Source organism: Takifugu flavidus, chromosome 20, assembly GCF_003711565.1.
Source record: "Takifugu flavidus isolate HTHZ2018 chromosome 20, ASM371156v2, whole genome shotgun sequence".
Taxonomy (NCBI): domain Eukaryota; kingdom Metazoa; phylum Chordata; class Actinopteri; order Tetraodontiformes; family Tetraodontidae; genus Takifugu; species Takifugu flavidus.
The window spans coordinates 1,005,121-1,019,407 of record NC_079539.1 but is presented as its reverse complement, the minus strand read 5'-3'; the positions used below and the strand labels follow the sequence as shown (position 1 = coordinate 1,019,407).

Here is a 14,287-nt window from a genome sequence, read left to right as displayed (position 1 = left end):
CTCGTCATTTTTACAAGGAAGTTCGTGGCTTGTGTAATTGAGCACGACATGCAAACATGTCCGCCGAAGCTAATGATTGTCACGTGTGTGTTCCTCTGAGCCTGAGACGCCGACGTGTTTGTCTGCTGAGGAGGGAATGGTGCAACTCCCACAGGAATGTCAACTCAGCTGGTCCCACACCCTTCAGGGTCCTGCAGCACCACGGAGGCTGACAAGAACTGAGTGGGAAGCGCTACACAAACCCACGTCCTGAAAAATATACAGCGCAAAAGAAATCAGTTTCTGTGGTTTAGTAAAGAAACCTAAGAGGACAGGCGATGTGTGTAGACGGGCCTTGGCAAAATTTACAGTCAACCAACTTTTTAGAGGTTATTTTGGTTTATTTTGGCAGTTTTCCAAGTTTTAAGAAAAAGAAGACAAAGAAAAATACGCATCAACAGGCAGGAGCTGTCTGAAGTCGCTAATGCTAAGTGGCTAAAAGGGATAAGGAAGCTGGTAGAGCTCATGTGACTTCAAAGTCACCTGAAAAAAGGTTCTGTGGGCCTTACCGTGTAGCCCTTGCACCAGTGAGTGCCTGCTGGGTGCTGTGGTCTTCTCTAAACCACCAATTGGCACCAAAAGCTGCCCACTGAGCAGCCAGACTAGCACCCAAAGACCTGCTCACTCGCAGTTTTATTCGTCTGAAGGTGGATATTTTTGTGTTTAGCAGACGTTTCTGACTCTGCTGTCACCTGTCATCCCTTCATATTATAGTGCTGACACCAGTTGAGCATTTTTTCCACTTCAAATGCTCCCAGTTGAGGTTGTGTTGCTACCTCTCCTCCCTCTTCTGTCAGAAGATAAACTGAATCTGCCACCGAATAAAATTACAACATAAACAAATTCCCCTGCAGCCATTTCCTCTATTAATTTTGTGCCGTGTGTTTACCAGAAATAGCTTTTAACACTCACCTTTTTCTGCTTTTATAATACTTGGAAATTTGCAGCGTTTTGACATGTTGCCCCGGACGCTCCTACTCTGAAGTGCAATGAGAGCTCTCACTGAATTAGTTTTCCAAATGATAAATGAGCCTAATACAACTGTGTTTTTGGAGTTTCTCCTTTTCATGCACGCTGGAGTAAGCGGATCCATTCGTGGTTTTCACCATTTGAACTCGTTTTGATCAATTTCTGGGCTCAATCTTTGGCAACTGAAACCAAGGAAGCCGCTCGGTCCCTCCAGACATGAAGGAAATGTCATTTATTTTCAAAGACGTGGGTGCGCTTGAACATCTATTATCCCCAGCAGCAGTGGTCCTAATGGGCGCCTGTTTGGAGCTTTTTAGGTTCGAATTCCAGCGTGTGATCCGTGTCAGCGCACATCTGCTGCTGTGTTCAGGCTCGTTGGCACGTCCGCTCTCGCATGTAAAGTCGGCGCTTCCTATGTTCCATGGGGTAAACCCAGAAATGACCCGGTTTTCTGCACACAGTTGGGTCCGTTTGAAAGAAAACCAGTGGGGTTGGTGCTGTGCTCAATGCCAGCGAAGAAAATGTGCGTCTTGTTTCCGCTAGACTGGTGAAAATGCTTCTAACGTGTGCGCTAATGCGCCTAAAAGGCCGATGGAACGCTAACAGTGAAAGAAGCCTGGAGCCCGCGTCCTGTGTAGCGTCCCCTGTTTCTGTGTTTTCCCTTAATCTCGGAGTGGGCGTGTAAAACAAACAGCTACTGGTGGCGCTGATACCGTAGACTCCAGGCACCGAGGTTGCCCTGTGAATGCGTCTTTATTCCAGCCATCTCACACTCTCTCTCTCTCTCTCACACACACACCATCTGCCTCTCTCCTCGGGGTTGCTTCCCCGCCGTCACTTGCGGCAGGAGTGTCTCCGGGTGTCAGCGGGGCGACCTCTTGGCGCACACTGAGCTCAAGAAGAACAATAAACGCAGCAACCGCCACGTGGTTCCTGTAAAAACAGAGCCGGGACCTTCGCGATGCTAGCGTGTAATACTGTTGCAGCCTACCACCAGAGGTCAGAGGCTCTTCGGAGCTTTACCGTAACGCACGTGACAGTCCCAGCAGCCCGACGCTCAGCCCTTCGCTGCCCTTGTGCTGCGTCATACTCCTCGCTCCCGTCTCAATCTCTGCAGCAGCAGACGCGACGCGTCTAAAGGGCTTTAGGTTTCAGCGTAGCGCGACACTTTCAGTAATCCTGCCCTGTCAGCTCCATCATTCCCTCCCTGCGCCGCTCCATCAAGGCCTTTCAGCCTCAAAAATATCGTTTTTCATCAGAGGGCGAGTGATCTCATCCTGTCTATCTTACTTTCCATCTGCTGCAGGTGAGTTTATCTGGACGCTGACGGGGGGGGTAAACCTCAGGCGCACTTTGACTTTTAAATGCACGTCGATATGTGGAGCAGACGGTTCTTTTGTTGATTATTATCCACACCTTTTATCCGTTTGTGTTTCTCACAGATTTGAGAAAGACGTTCGACCAGGAACCTCTTGGAAAGGAGGTGTCATTAGAGCAGGAGGTGCTGCTCCAGTGTCGCCCACCTGAAGGCATCCCAGCTGCTGAGGTAAGATCCCGCAAGGCTTCAGCTCAGCAAGCACTTGCTTCCTCCAAGGGCTCCAGTTTTTGTCTTTGCAAACCTTAATGGGATGTTTACGGTTGCTATATTTCATGATAAAATCATTTAATGCCACGTGACGATGTAATCTGCCGCTTGCAGGACGTTGCCTCATTTCAGCGGTTGTAATGAAATAACGCTGAATAAATCGGACACAGTCCAGCTCGCAGATAACGCCATTTTTTCCGCCGCTGGCTGGGCTATTTAGGCCGTTCGGGTGGTTTCTGGACGGCGGCCAGCCGCTGCATTTCGGACCGTGTGGAGAAAATTGTAATTATCTGCGGCGGTGGAAAAAGAATAAGAGCAGCAGTGTCCCCGTGTTGCCTGAGCCCAGCCAGCCTCTCCGCCCCGCTCCGCTCCGCTTCCTGCCTGCCTGCCTGACAGTAGCACGCTGTTACGGCTGCGTTTGAAAAGGATCTGTTGAAATTGCAGCAGCATAAATAGAGGATGAAAGGGGGGTTTGATAGGTATGGGGGGGGCTTTTAGGGTGTGGGGACTGAACTCTGGAAAGGCTTGTGACTGACCTGGAAAAGCTGAGTTAAGTGAGTGGAACTGCGCGGAATTTATCCTCCCTGAAAGCGCTGACAGGCTAAATGGACTGAAGTTTGGGACGGTCCAGGCTGATCCCGCCGGTCGCCGCCTCCTCCCGCCGCTCTGACAACTCTCAGTCAGCCCTGTGTTAGTTCAGTGCAGCGATCAATCCGGAAACATCTCTGGTTTCTGTGGAGTTGCCTTGGCAACCCAGATGTAAAGTGAAGGGTATAGGAGACAAGTTAATAGCTTTTTAAGTGTGGATTAAGGTATGAAATTGTGTGTAGTCAAGTAGAACCGCTGCTATTTTATTGGTATTTGAACACCAAACAATCCATCTCCTCAACAAGTTGGGGGGGTTAAGAATGGAGTTTAGTTAAATTCTGCCCTGGAACAGGAAGAGGATATGAAATGTGATGTTCTTATCTTCTCACAGGAAAAAAAGCAGAGCTTGTTTACAGCTCTCTGGGCCGGCGTCAGATTCTGCCGCTAAAATCGATGAGTGCTTTCTTTGTCCGCCTCTCCTCCCCGTGATCCCGCTGAAATTTGATGTCTGCGTACGCACGAGGATTTTTCCTCCCATTAACTACGCACACTTACCTCACGGCTACGAAAAGACAACACTTTCTTTCCACAAGTTGTTTTTCCTCCCCTCCCTTGTTGTTTTTTTTTTTTTTTTTTTTTTTTCTGAAGGCAAACACAGCTGCTTCAGTGGAAAGAAGGACAAACCCAATCCCTCGCTCTCGGCCTGGTTTCTCTCCTGTATTTGCTCGCCAGAAAACGCAGCTGTCGCTACATATGAATCTGCAGCGATCGGCCGCGGCCATTGCGAAGGAAAGATCTGTCACAATTTACTCCGAGACAGAAATATAGAGAGGCGAAGGGAGAAGACATGTTGAGGTTTGAGGGGGGGGGGAGGGTTGCAGCCAGGGTTGTCAGGGCTCCAGCGGCCTGTCAGCTCCCTCTGGGTTTCCTTGTCAGGCCTTTGCCTGGCGAGGCAGCAGGATGGCAGCCTGGCGGGACGGCGAGCTGCGGCGGGGCCGTAAAATCCCAATCTTTATGGCAGTTTTGCAGGGTTGCGTGTGATGGACGTTCCACGCTGCTGGAGGGTTACAGAGATGTTCTATCACATAAAAGACACAGATGACGCACTGATTGATGTCACCGGTCGTGACCGGAAGGGCATTAACAGTCCTTCAGCTCAAATGTGGGAAAACCGCTCGAGCCCTTAACGATCCGCCGCCGATGTGGAAGCTGCTCTTTGTGTTTTTCTTCAAGTAGCATAAAAGACGTGTGATTTCATGGTTCGTAACAGCTACAGTCAAATGGCTGTTTCCATTTCCACTTCCCTGATGGTCCCCATGTTTATAGCAGACAAAAAAAAAGGTATTTTGTTGGAATCGGCCATTTTTCATCAGCGCTTTTTCTTCGCCCACATTCGACAGACTCAAAGATCGCAAATTGTTTGTTTTCATCTCCGGTTACAAAGTGCCATTTGATGTTATCCAGTAGGAGCTCGGTGTTTCCCTTTGCCTTCCCAGTGTTCAGATGATTTACATGACGGCTCCTCGGGACGGTTCGCCGCAGTAACGACATTCTTTCATTCTGTTTAGGTGGTTTGTGGGGTCTGCGACTGCTTCCTGGGGGGGAAATAGGACGAATCAGCGTGATTACTGTGGTGATGATGCAGCTCCGCTGTAGAACCAAGGAGTTGCCATCCCACATCTCTGAGCTTTTCACATTTAGAGTTGTTTTTGATAAGGTATGCGCCCTTAATACGTTCTTTAATACGTTCTTGCGCAGGAGCTTTTCAAACACCCACGGACGGGCGGCAGGAATTTATTTTCACTGTCCTTGTGAGCATTAGCCACGGAGCTTTGGCCTCACACAAGTGAAACACAGACAGTTTCTGGAAGAGTACAAAGATTGAGTCGTGCGGCATGTTGTATGGGCTGAATATATTAAAACGCCGCGCTCCCTTAAAGATCATTGTTACACATTTCCATAGTCATGAATATTTGATACACGCTTAATCAAGAGCAGAAGGAAAACGTAACTGTTGGGGCTATTCTGGGAAGAAAAGGAGCCGTTTGGCAGGAAAAGCTCAGTTCCGTGGGCTCACGTGCTGTCTGTTACCCATAGACGTGACAGTAAACGTGAAGGGATGGAGGACTTTGGGTTCAATGCCGATCCCTCCCTGTGAATTCCTCCAGGCTCTTTCATCAGCAGGTAATAGGCCCCTGCGCATGTAACACGGGGCCTCTTTTCATAATAAGGATGGCAGGCTCATAAAACGGACTTAAATCTCCGTTACTTTATTGTTCCTCACTTTTTTTCCTTGGCAAGGCCCTCCATCCCTGTCTGCACTGCTGAGCGCTTGTCACAGCCCTGACGGGAAGACAAGGGTTCAGGGGTGATGCAGTGCTGTGAGCCGCTGAGCCCGTTTCCATGGAAGCCGGATTTTCATTCGGGCATCTCCTGAGTCAGCCGGGGTCCTGCCGCGTTATCATGGGTAACGAGTCATTTGCGCTTTGCGGGAAGGAGGCTCCCGCTGCCCCGATTAAGTCCCCGGCTTTACCGAGAATAAAGCCGGGAGACACAAAGACCTTTACTTCAGAGTTTCATTACTGAGTATAAATCGGTCAGATGAAGCGAGACGAGACAGTGTGAAGTTTAGGGTTTCATTTTAAAGGTTAAACCAAAAAAAGCGTTTCCATAAAAGTTCCCTTCGCTGTTTATCTGTAAACAGCTGTTTATCTGTAAACGGTGTGTTTTGAAAGCCATAGCAGAAGGAGGAGTTGTTTTGTCCTACTGTAGCCTGTCACCAGGGGGCGATGGAGTTCAGCTTCTCTACCTGCAGGCTGTCTGTGAACGCTCCAAAGGTCATGACCTTGGCTTAACCAGCAGCAAAAGAAACCAGATAAAAAAACAACAAGATACAAGAAGCAACACAAACTGCCCATAGCTTGTTTTTAGATGTTTTTTTGATGAAATATCAACTCTTCAGCTGAAGAAAGGTCCACTATTTCTCAGCTAAGAGGGGCTTGTATCTACTTACTGTAGCAGCTTCAGACAAACCTTTGTCAATAAATCAAGTCTGTGCAATGGGACAAGGAAAATAGTCCATTTGAAAGCATATCTAGGCTGAAATGCTAAAATACATTTGGAGTCTTGGCTTCCAAGCTGAGCTGCTCATCACTAGACAGTTTATATGTAACTGAAATTCTCTGTCTACCAACCCATAACCAATAAAAAAAAGGACCTTTATGAGATGACACCACCACAAATGCTACATTAGCATCATTGTGCTGAATCTAAGTTATTCATTGTGTGTGAATCCACTGAGGCAGGAGACGTGATCAGGCTCAATTCTCGTTCCATCGCTTTGCAAATGAAGCCGTAATGACTCTCATCATCGACTGTTGTGTTGGAAGAAAGAAGATCTAATCCCGCTTGGATAGTTTGCACCCCGGCATCCACCTTCTAGCCACGGCGAGCCATTGAGACGGCAGCGATTACTGCTGATTTTGTCTCGATCCGGGTAATAAGGGGAGGAAACAACAGTTCATCAGGTGACCTTGGTGGGAAAAAAAGAGCTGTGTGTGAGTATTAATGAGCAGAGGGGACAGGAAGCTGCTCCTCAGTCAAACAGGAAGCGTGTTTTTATTAGCATTCCCCCAGGATGGACGGCGTAGGGAGGCCAACTGGTGTCCCAGTCTGCTCTGTGGGCACTCGCCTGTCACTCACCGGATTTTCACGCTGTAGATTTGTTTTACTCTAACGGCTCAACAGTCGGAACCGTTGTCCTCGGAGGCCTTTCTCGTGTTACAGCCTAGCATTCACGTGTAAACCCGAAGGGGGAAGGTGTTCTTGGTTCATATCCTCCATCAGACCACCTCGGAGGTGGAAAAGAAAGAAACATTTGTCTCAATTTGGTTTCAGCTTTTTGGTTTTTTCCTGAGTTTTCTGCTCTGCTTTACTTGACTATTGATTCTTTATTTCAAACAGGCATCCGGAGTCCCACTGAAGGTGATTTGCCAGGTTATATCTTAATGAAAGAGGAAGGAGATTTGGACGAGAGATCTCTCATTTTGGGATCAACTGTATTTTAATTACCTCCCAATGATTATTGAGCTCCTCGCAGCGAACCCAAATGAGTCGATTCCAGTCTTCCTCTCCTTCTGAAGGTTGTGTTATCCCGCCCGCTCACAGGACGCTGGCATCTCGCTCCCTGCCTGCGTCTGCCTCTCTCCCTCGCCGGAGCTTATTATCTAAGCTTTTCATAGATTCCGGAAAAGATTTTTCGGGGAGGGGAGATCAAGGGCAGCATGTACAGTGAGGTAACATACAGACTTTGCAGCTTTTCAAAGCTGCAGCCTTGGCAACAAACTCGAAGCCACTGTAAATATTTCACACAAAATCTGTTTGCAACTGCGGCCAGCTTGTGTTTATCCTCCCCGCCATTGATCTGCTGTATTCATTCCTTGAGAAAAGGGAATTTAAGTTGAATTTAATTACAGTCGTACTGTCTCATCCACAAGGAGGCCGTGATACAAATTGAGGACCGCGATAACAAAGCGCTAGCTGGTTGAGGCTGGTTTTAAACACCCGTCACCTGTCTGCAGCTCCGTCTGCAGGTCCATTGACGTGCACGTGAAAAGCACGTGGCTCATTCCCTCATAAAGGGACAGAAGAATCCGTCTTTTTGAAGGTGTGTCTGACGTGGCTGGAGCAGACCTGAGACAGGGTTTTCTTCCCATCACCGAGGATGCAGAGCTCACAATGACTTCTCTGTAGAGGAGTCGTGCACATTTATGTAAGACATTTTTCTCTCTCCCTGTTCACACCCACCCCCCTCCTCCCCCACTCTCCGCTGTACACTCTATTTTCTGACACAGCAGCCATGACTAATGACGGGTTTCGCCTTCCACCATTTCTTAACAAGTACGTAGGTAGCGTACAATGAGTCCTGTATACTGGCGTTGCCATAGCAACACACGCAGGGCGTACACCCATGGCTCTGTTGGGCGCAGACCCAGGACCAGTTTAATACTGAGGTGACTGATGAGGAAAGTTGAAGGCAAAAGTCAGCGGTGCTGCTCTACCTGTGGCAACATGAGCAGGTAGAGGGTGAGTGGGGGTAATCCCAGGGGGATTACACCTAAAGTATGATAGTGGGGAGCAGAAATATGCTGCCAGATATAACCGACCTGCTAGGACGCTGCAAAAAATTAACAGGTTGTTTGCGGGCGCAAATTGAAAGAGACTTCAAGCTTAATTAGATTTTTTTTTAAAAACCTGAACCAAAATGAAATTAAACAGATTAGATCACAAGGCTTAACTAAAATAAATGTCAGCTATTCAGCTAGTGTAGAGATTTGTGAGATGAGGGGGGGGGGGGTTCATTGTACATGCTCAGATCCAGACACCTGAACCCTCTCTGTCACTCTGGTATTTCAGTGTTTGCTTTAAACACTGATAACTTGTCATTTACAAGAAGAGATTAAAGAAACACCCCTAATCCCGTTAAATCCTTAATTCCATCACCTGAGGAAAGGGCTGATTTCAGAAATGACCTGAAATGAAAAGGCTGGAAAAGCTCTTTCTTCAGGCATCTTCCTTTAATCTCCTTCTTTGAACATGTTTTGTCTTCATCCCTTCAAAATAAAGTCCCCTCTTGGATTAAATATCCTGTCTGAATCCCTCCCACCTCTCCTTGATGGTGCAGGAAGCGTATTTTTGCACATCGTCTCTGACTTCCTGCCCCCTTCAATCCTGCCGCTGCCATCTTTCTTTTTCTCCCTGCCTTGGTGTGTTTGCCCCCCTGTCTGTCACCCCAGCGCCTCTCTATGACAGCTGACATGTGGCAATATTCCTGCGTTAATGACAAGAGATGTGCCAATTACCTCTCCGCCTGTTTCCGTGCCAATCAGACACTAACGAGCTGCGAGCGTGTTTGGGCGCACGTTTGAGCCCCTCGGCATGAGGGGACAAGCGCCCGGGTGAATTTTAATGATATGAAATCTCGGCGTGATTGCAGCGTGGAGATCACCTCTCCTTTGAATTCCAGGCCGTTTAAACGATTCCCAATTACAGGCCAGAGAATAGACGACGTGTCAGCTAACTTCCCGCTCGCGTCGAAACTTTTCCCCGCTCCGCCGCTCCATCTCGCTCCCATCGCATCTCCGTCTGCGCTGAAAAGCTCTTTTGTTCAATTTTTAATTACCTCCTCATATAAAAGTGCCCTTGACATATGAATGCGGCACGTCGGGATTGGTGCAAAATTGGATAACCGCCTCTTTGCGCGTCACTGTCAATCTGCGCTCCTGGAAACAGATCTTATACCTCCGGGTGCCGCAGGTGCTCCAGTGAGAGTCCTGGAATACAAAATATCCACGGTTGGGAAAACTCCCGTCGCCTCCCTCGTTTACTCGCGGTTATTTGTTGCTCATTAGTTGACATCGTGATCGGGGAATAATGGACACTAAATGAGCGGATTCCTTCATAAACATGCCATCGTGTTTGTCATATTGGTTTTGTTAAGTCACATTAGTCATAATACTTTTATTCAGTATTAAAGATGAATGTTCATATTATGTCACAAGAGCCTGATTTCATAAATATAGTGATGAATTCACAATAATCATTTTAGAGTCCTTGTAATCTAATATATCGCTGGGGTGAGGCATCATGCATAATTTACACAAGTTATTTATTTGTGCAGCAGGATGTTCATAAAAGATGTTTTGAGGAGAAAATGTCTTTTTCATTATGAAGCGGCGTGGCGCTGATTTATTATTGAATTCTTCTGCTGCTCTGGAAGTCGTGACAGATGTCTAACCGCCACCTCAGCAGATGTCACAACAGATTAGGCGAAATGAAACTGAAGCCGGAGCCAATTCAAATAGAACAATGCAGAAGTGTCTAATTATATAAGCCGACGGTGCAGGCGGAGGCCTCGCCGTGGCGCTCCGTGTGAGACCCCCTTTTAAAATAATAGCTGTCAATCAAACGGCAAGAAAAAACAATCGACGTGCGAGTTTTCTCAGAGCGACTCAGAGAGTCGGAGGCTTTTAACACCAATGCTGTTTGTTTTCATTTTTTGTGTTTCCTTTTCACGTGTTCATGCGTCGCTCCTCGGTGATTGGTGTAATAATAACCGTGACAACTGGGTTGCAGAGACAATCGGAACGCCGGAGTCACCTTCCCGTACGGCTGTAAATCACATCACGCGGAGCTTTATTGCTCGTGGTGGTGAAGACGCGGCGATTGGTTTCCTTTTAGTCTCGGGGAAATGGATTCAACCGACAGGGTAGCGGGAAAGAAGAGGGCGTCCTGCGCTGATATTAAAAAGAAAATTAACATTTGCTCGTTCCTGAGTTCATAAGTCACTTTGGTTTCATGAAACAAAGCTGGTGGGACTTTGGACGCAGCGTAGGCTGTTGCTATGCTAACAAACGCTTGGACGGCAGCGCCGGAGCAGCATTAGAGGGTCATTTATATTGGATTTGGCTGCGTTTCACCAGCTAACTTCTAATTAAAGTGGTTGTGGTCTGTGGCGCCTCCTCCAGCCCTCTGCTCACGCTGTAGTGAGGAGGTGATTTCTGGGTGACCCGTTCCTGTTAGAGTTCCCGCCGGAGGCCGCGCACGGTCGGAGGCTGTGAAGAGGTCAGAAATGAACCAGAAGTCTGACGATCTTGGTTTCCCTTGCGGTCAGGCCAGCCAAGCGCGGGGACCTGGACCGGGCCCCAATCTGCTCATCTGCACTTCTGAGAAGGTTCTGGCAGTGCTGCTCCAACAATGGCGAGCCCTTTGGAGGTGCTCGCACCGCCACGTGTTGCTTCTACGATGCGTTAAGCTTCCACAGCAACGAGCCCACATGCTGTTTTGTCTTGGCCGATTCTATATCAGGTTATTTTGGAGATACTTTATCTCTGGTGAGAAAGACCCTTTATAAACATCCAGCTTATCTCCGCCTGTACAGCTCTTTTAGACTTATCTCCCATCAGCCACTGCTCCTTGTGGGATATCTCGTAATACACAGGAAGTTAGTTATTTTCCCAGCATCACTTTTTCCGTGCTGGGCCGAGAGACAATGTTTGTGATTCTTTTTCTAAACCTTTACACCCCTTTAAAAGGCAAGAGATCTTGGTGATTTACAGCCAAATAAAGGCTGTAAATGGTCCCTTGATCTGCGCTAGCGCCGGGAGTTCAATATCGCCATCATTTAGAGAAATGAACCTCATAAGGAAAGGTCAGTCAGCCTCTCAGCTTGGGGAAGCGTGTAGACGCTCGTTGTAAAGCTGCTGTTACTGTAGCGCTTTGTTCTAGCGGGAGTATAAAAGAGCATGATAGATATTGACTTTTTTCAGCGCCACCTTGGAGACATAAACAATTGTGCCTCTAATCGTGGCCCCTAATCGCAGCTTTCAGGGGCGAGACAAGACAAAACCGCCGCTGTTTAAGCTCTTAACTGTGGGTTTTTTTCCCCCTGCAATGTGCTGAGGTTGTGGCGTGAAAGCGCTTGTCTTTGATGCGTCCTTCCTCTCGTGTCGCCCTTCTCCTCTTCCTCAGGTGGAGTGGTTAAAGAACGAGGAGGTCATCGATCCAGCAGACGACAGGAACTTCTACATCACCATCGACCACAACCTGATCATCAAGCAGGCCCGCCTCTCCGACACGGCCAACTACACCTGCGTGGCTAAAAACATCGTGGCCAAGAGACGCAGCACCACGGCAACGGTTATCGTCTACGGTAACATTCCGCCGTTTTGACGTTGAGAAGTTGTTTGCATCCTGTGAGACTAAATATAGAGCACACTTTAAGAAAACCCCACTCTCTGCTGGAGCTTAACAGCCATTTTGCTCCGGGATGAAGATCTGCGAACGCCCCGAACTGCAAACGCGCTGCTGATGTGGCTGAGCCGTACTTAAACAGACCCCCCGCTGCGGATTCACACAGGCTCGCCCACCTTCTCCCTCGCGTCACATAAAATGAGCGGTGCTGCGCCGCAGGGCGCCACAGTCTAACTTCAGCGTCTGCTGGAGGCCATGCATGCTCCGAGGGGGTAAAGAGGCAGAACACAGGCAAACTCCTTCAAGCCCTGACAGTCACCAGGCTTTTCTACACCTGACATGTCCGACCGTCATCAATGAATCACTATTAACGAATTCTGACATTAAATTAGCTGAATAAGGAAGACCTGCCCCTAGAGGAGGAGAAAAGCACTGCAGCTGTAGGGGGAGGCCAGAGTAGTAAGCTGAGGAATCACGGCACCTGAAGGGAGGACGCCGTGCGCGTGAAGAGCGTAACGACGAGCGCGTGATTTCGGGGACGGGGATTGCTGCGTAAGTGTCGAGAGGCTGCTTTGAAGTCGGCTCATCCTTGAGAGAGCAAACAGCCGCCCACAGCAACATCCTGCGCCGCCCGTCCCGCTTTAGTCCAAGCGGGACGCTCGTGTGTTAACGCGGGCTTCTGCCGCACGCATCAGCCCCTCAGAAGTTTTAAGAGCAATATTTTTTTTTAGCCCCGATGTCTCCGTGTCACAATGGAAGAGGAGCTGGCGGAGAGGAGGAGGAGGATCCGTAATCCGTGGAGGAAACAAAGCGGGCCGTGAAGAAATGTTTGGGCTTTGGCCGCCTTCCCCACTCAGACCAGCGTTCTGGGCCTCGCTCATAAGCATGTCGCTGTTGAAAGTCGCTGGCTCCGGGGGAGGGGGCCCCCCGCTTCCACCATCTGAAATGCCACAGACTCGTTCTCAGCCACAAGCTCTGGTGTCACTCCGAACTGGATTTAGCCGTTGACAGAGATGGATGAGAGAGGGAAGAGGGGCGTTAGGAGGAATCAGTGAATGGAAAATGCTGCAATCTGACCGGGAAGGCAAAGTAGCCGATGAGGATTTAAGGCTCAAATCAAGTCAAAATATACACATTAGCAGGGGGGTGGGGGTAGCCTTTGGCCCTTAAGACCTGAGGAATGTTGCCCTTACCAAATAAATATCACGGTAATGCTCCGTCTCTGTTTAACCCACAGTTAACGGAGGATGGTCCACGTGGACCGAATGGTCCGTGTGCAACAGCCGCTGCGGCCGTGGTTTCCAGAAACGAACGCGCAGCTGCACCAACCCCGCCCCGCTCAACGGCGGCGCCATCTGTGAAGGTCAAGGCATCCAGAAGCTGGCGTGTAATCCTCTCTGCCCAGGTAACAACAGGATATTGCAATAATGTTGTAAATAGCGGGGGGATGGCACCCTAACGACTTTTAAAGCATTTGATGAGGCTCTGTGTCTGCGTATTTCGCCCCACCTTTACGTGTGTTTCTCTCCCGCGTGTCTTCTGATCGCACCTCCGCCCACCCACCTGTGCGATCCGCATTTTCCTCATCCCATCTGCAATGTCATCCGCTCAACCCCCGTCCGTCCTTGTCTGTCGCGTGCTAGTGGATGGCCTGTGGACAGAGTGGAGTAAGTGGTCCACCTGTGGGACAGAGTGCACCCACTGGAGGAGGAGAGAATGCAGCGCTCCGACACCCAAAAACGGGGGGAAGGACTGTGAGGGCATGGTGCTCCAGTCCAAGAACTGCACCGATGGGATGTGCATGCAGAGTGAGTACCCGACTGATCCTCCGCTCCGCTCCGCTCTCTGTCCGGCGCTCTGTCCTGTTTCCCTCTGCTCTCTCATCGCCATCACGCCACCACATGACGCTCAGTCACGTTGTTCCGCCCAGGAACAACAAAATCTGCTCAGAACACATTTCTCTCCATTGTCTCGGGTCTATTTATGTCAACGTTCTTGCGTGCATGCGCGGGTTCAAATGTTAGTGTGTTTGGGAAAAAGAAAAAGCCTTGACCACACGGGGAGGCTAAGCAATTATCCCTGCCACAGGGGCAACGCTTGGCTGTTGTTTTGGAAGTAATAATAAGTGCTGAGGTTGTAATTGCTCTGAGCGGGGGTCAGCTACCAGGCAGCCTTGATCACCACCTTAATTCTAAGAACTCCTCGCGTCCGACGAGAGGATGCGCGAGGCCACAAAATGCCGACAATTACATGTGTTGGAAGCAGCCAGCCAGCATTGTGTGTAATAATCTCCTCAGAAACGGCTCCAGGACGGGTTTTTCGTCTCTTAAATCAAATTTCTTCTATCACTTTTAT

General features: G+C 49.0%; 1 protein-coding gene across 4 annotated transcripts in view; it reads left to right on the top strand.

The window, feature by feature from the left end:
* unc5cb (unc-5 netrin receptor Cb) overlaps positions 1 to 14,287 on the top strand; it is an 86,757-nt gene that overhangs the window by 56,838 nt on the left and 15,632 nt on the right. For 2 of the 4 annotated variants that reach the window (XM_057018828.1, XM_057018829.1), the window contains exons 4-7: positions 2,451 to 2,554; positions 11,711 to 11,891; positions 13,170 to 13,337; positions 13,576 to 13,740. In XM_057018828.1, coding sequence (XP_056874808.1) covers positions 2,451 to 2,554; positions 11,711 to 11,891; positions 13,170 to 13,337; positions 13,576 to 13,740 — 618 coding nt within the window. The remainder of the gene's footprint in view (positions 1 to 2,450; positions 2,555 to 11,710; positions 11,892 to 13,169; positions 13,338 to 13,575; positions 13,741 to 14,287) is intronic. The other 2 variants (XM_057018830.1, XM_057018831.1) reach the window with 1 other exon arrangement.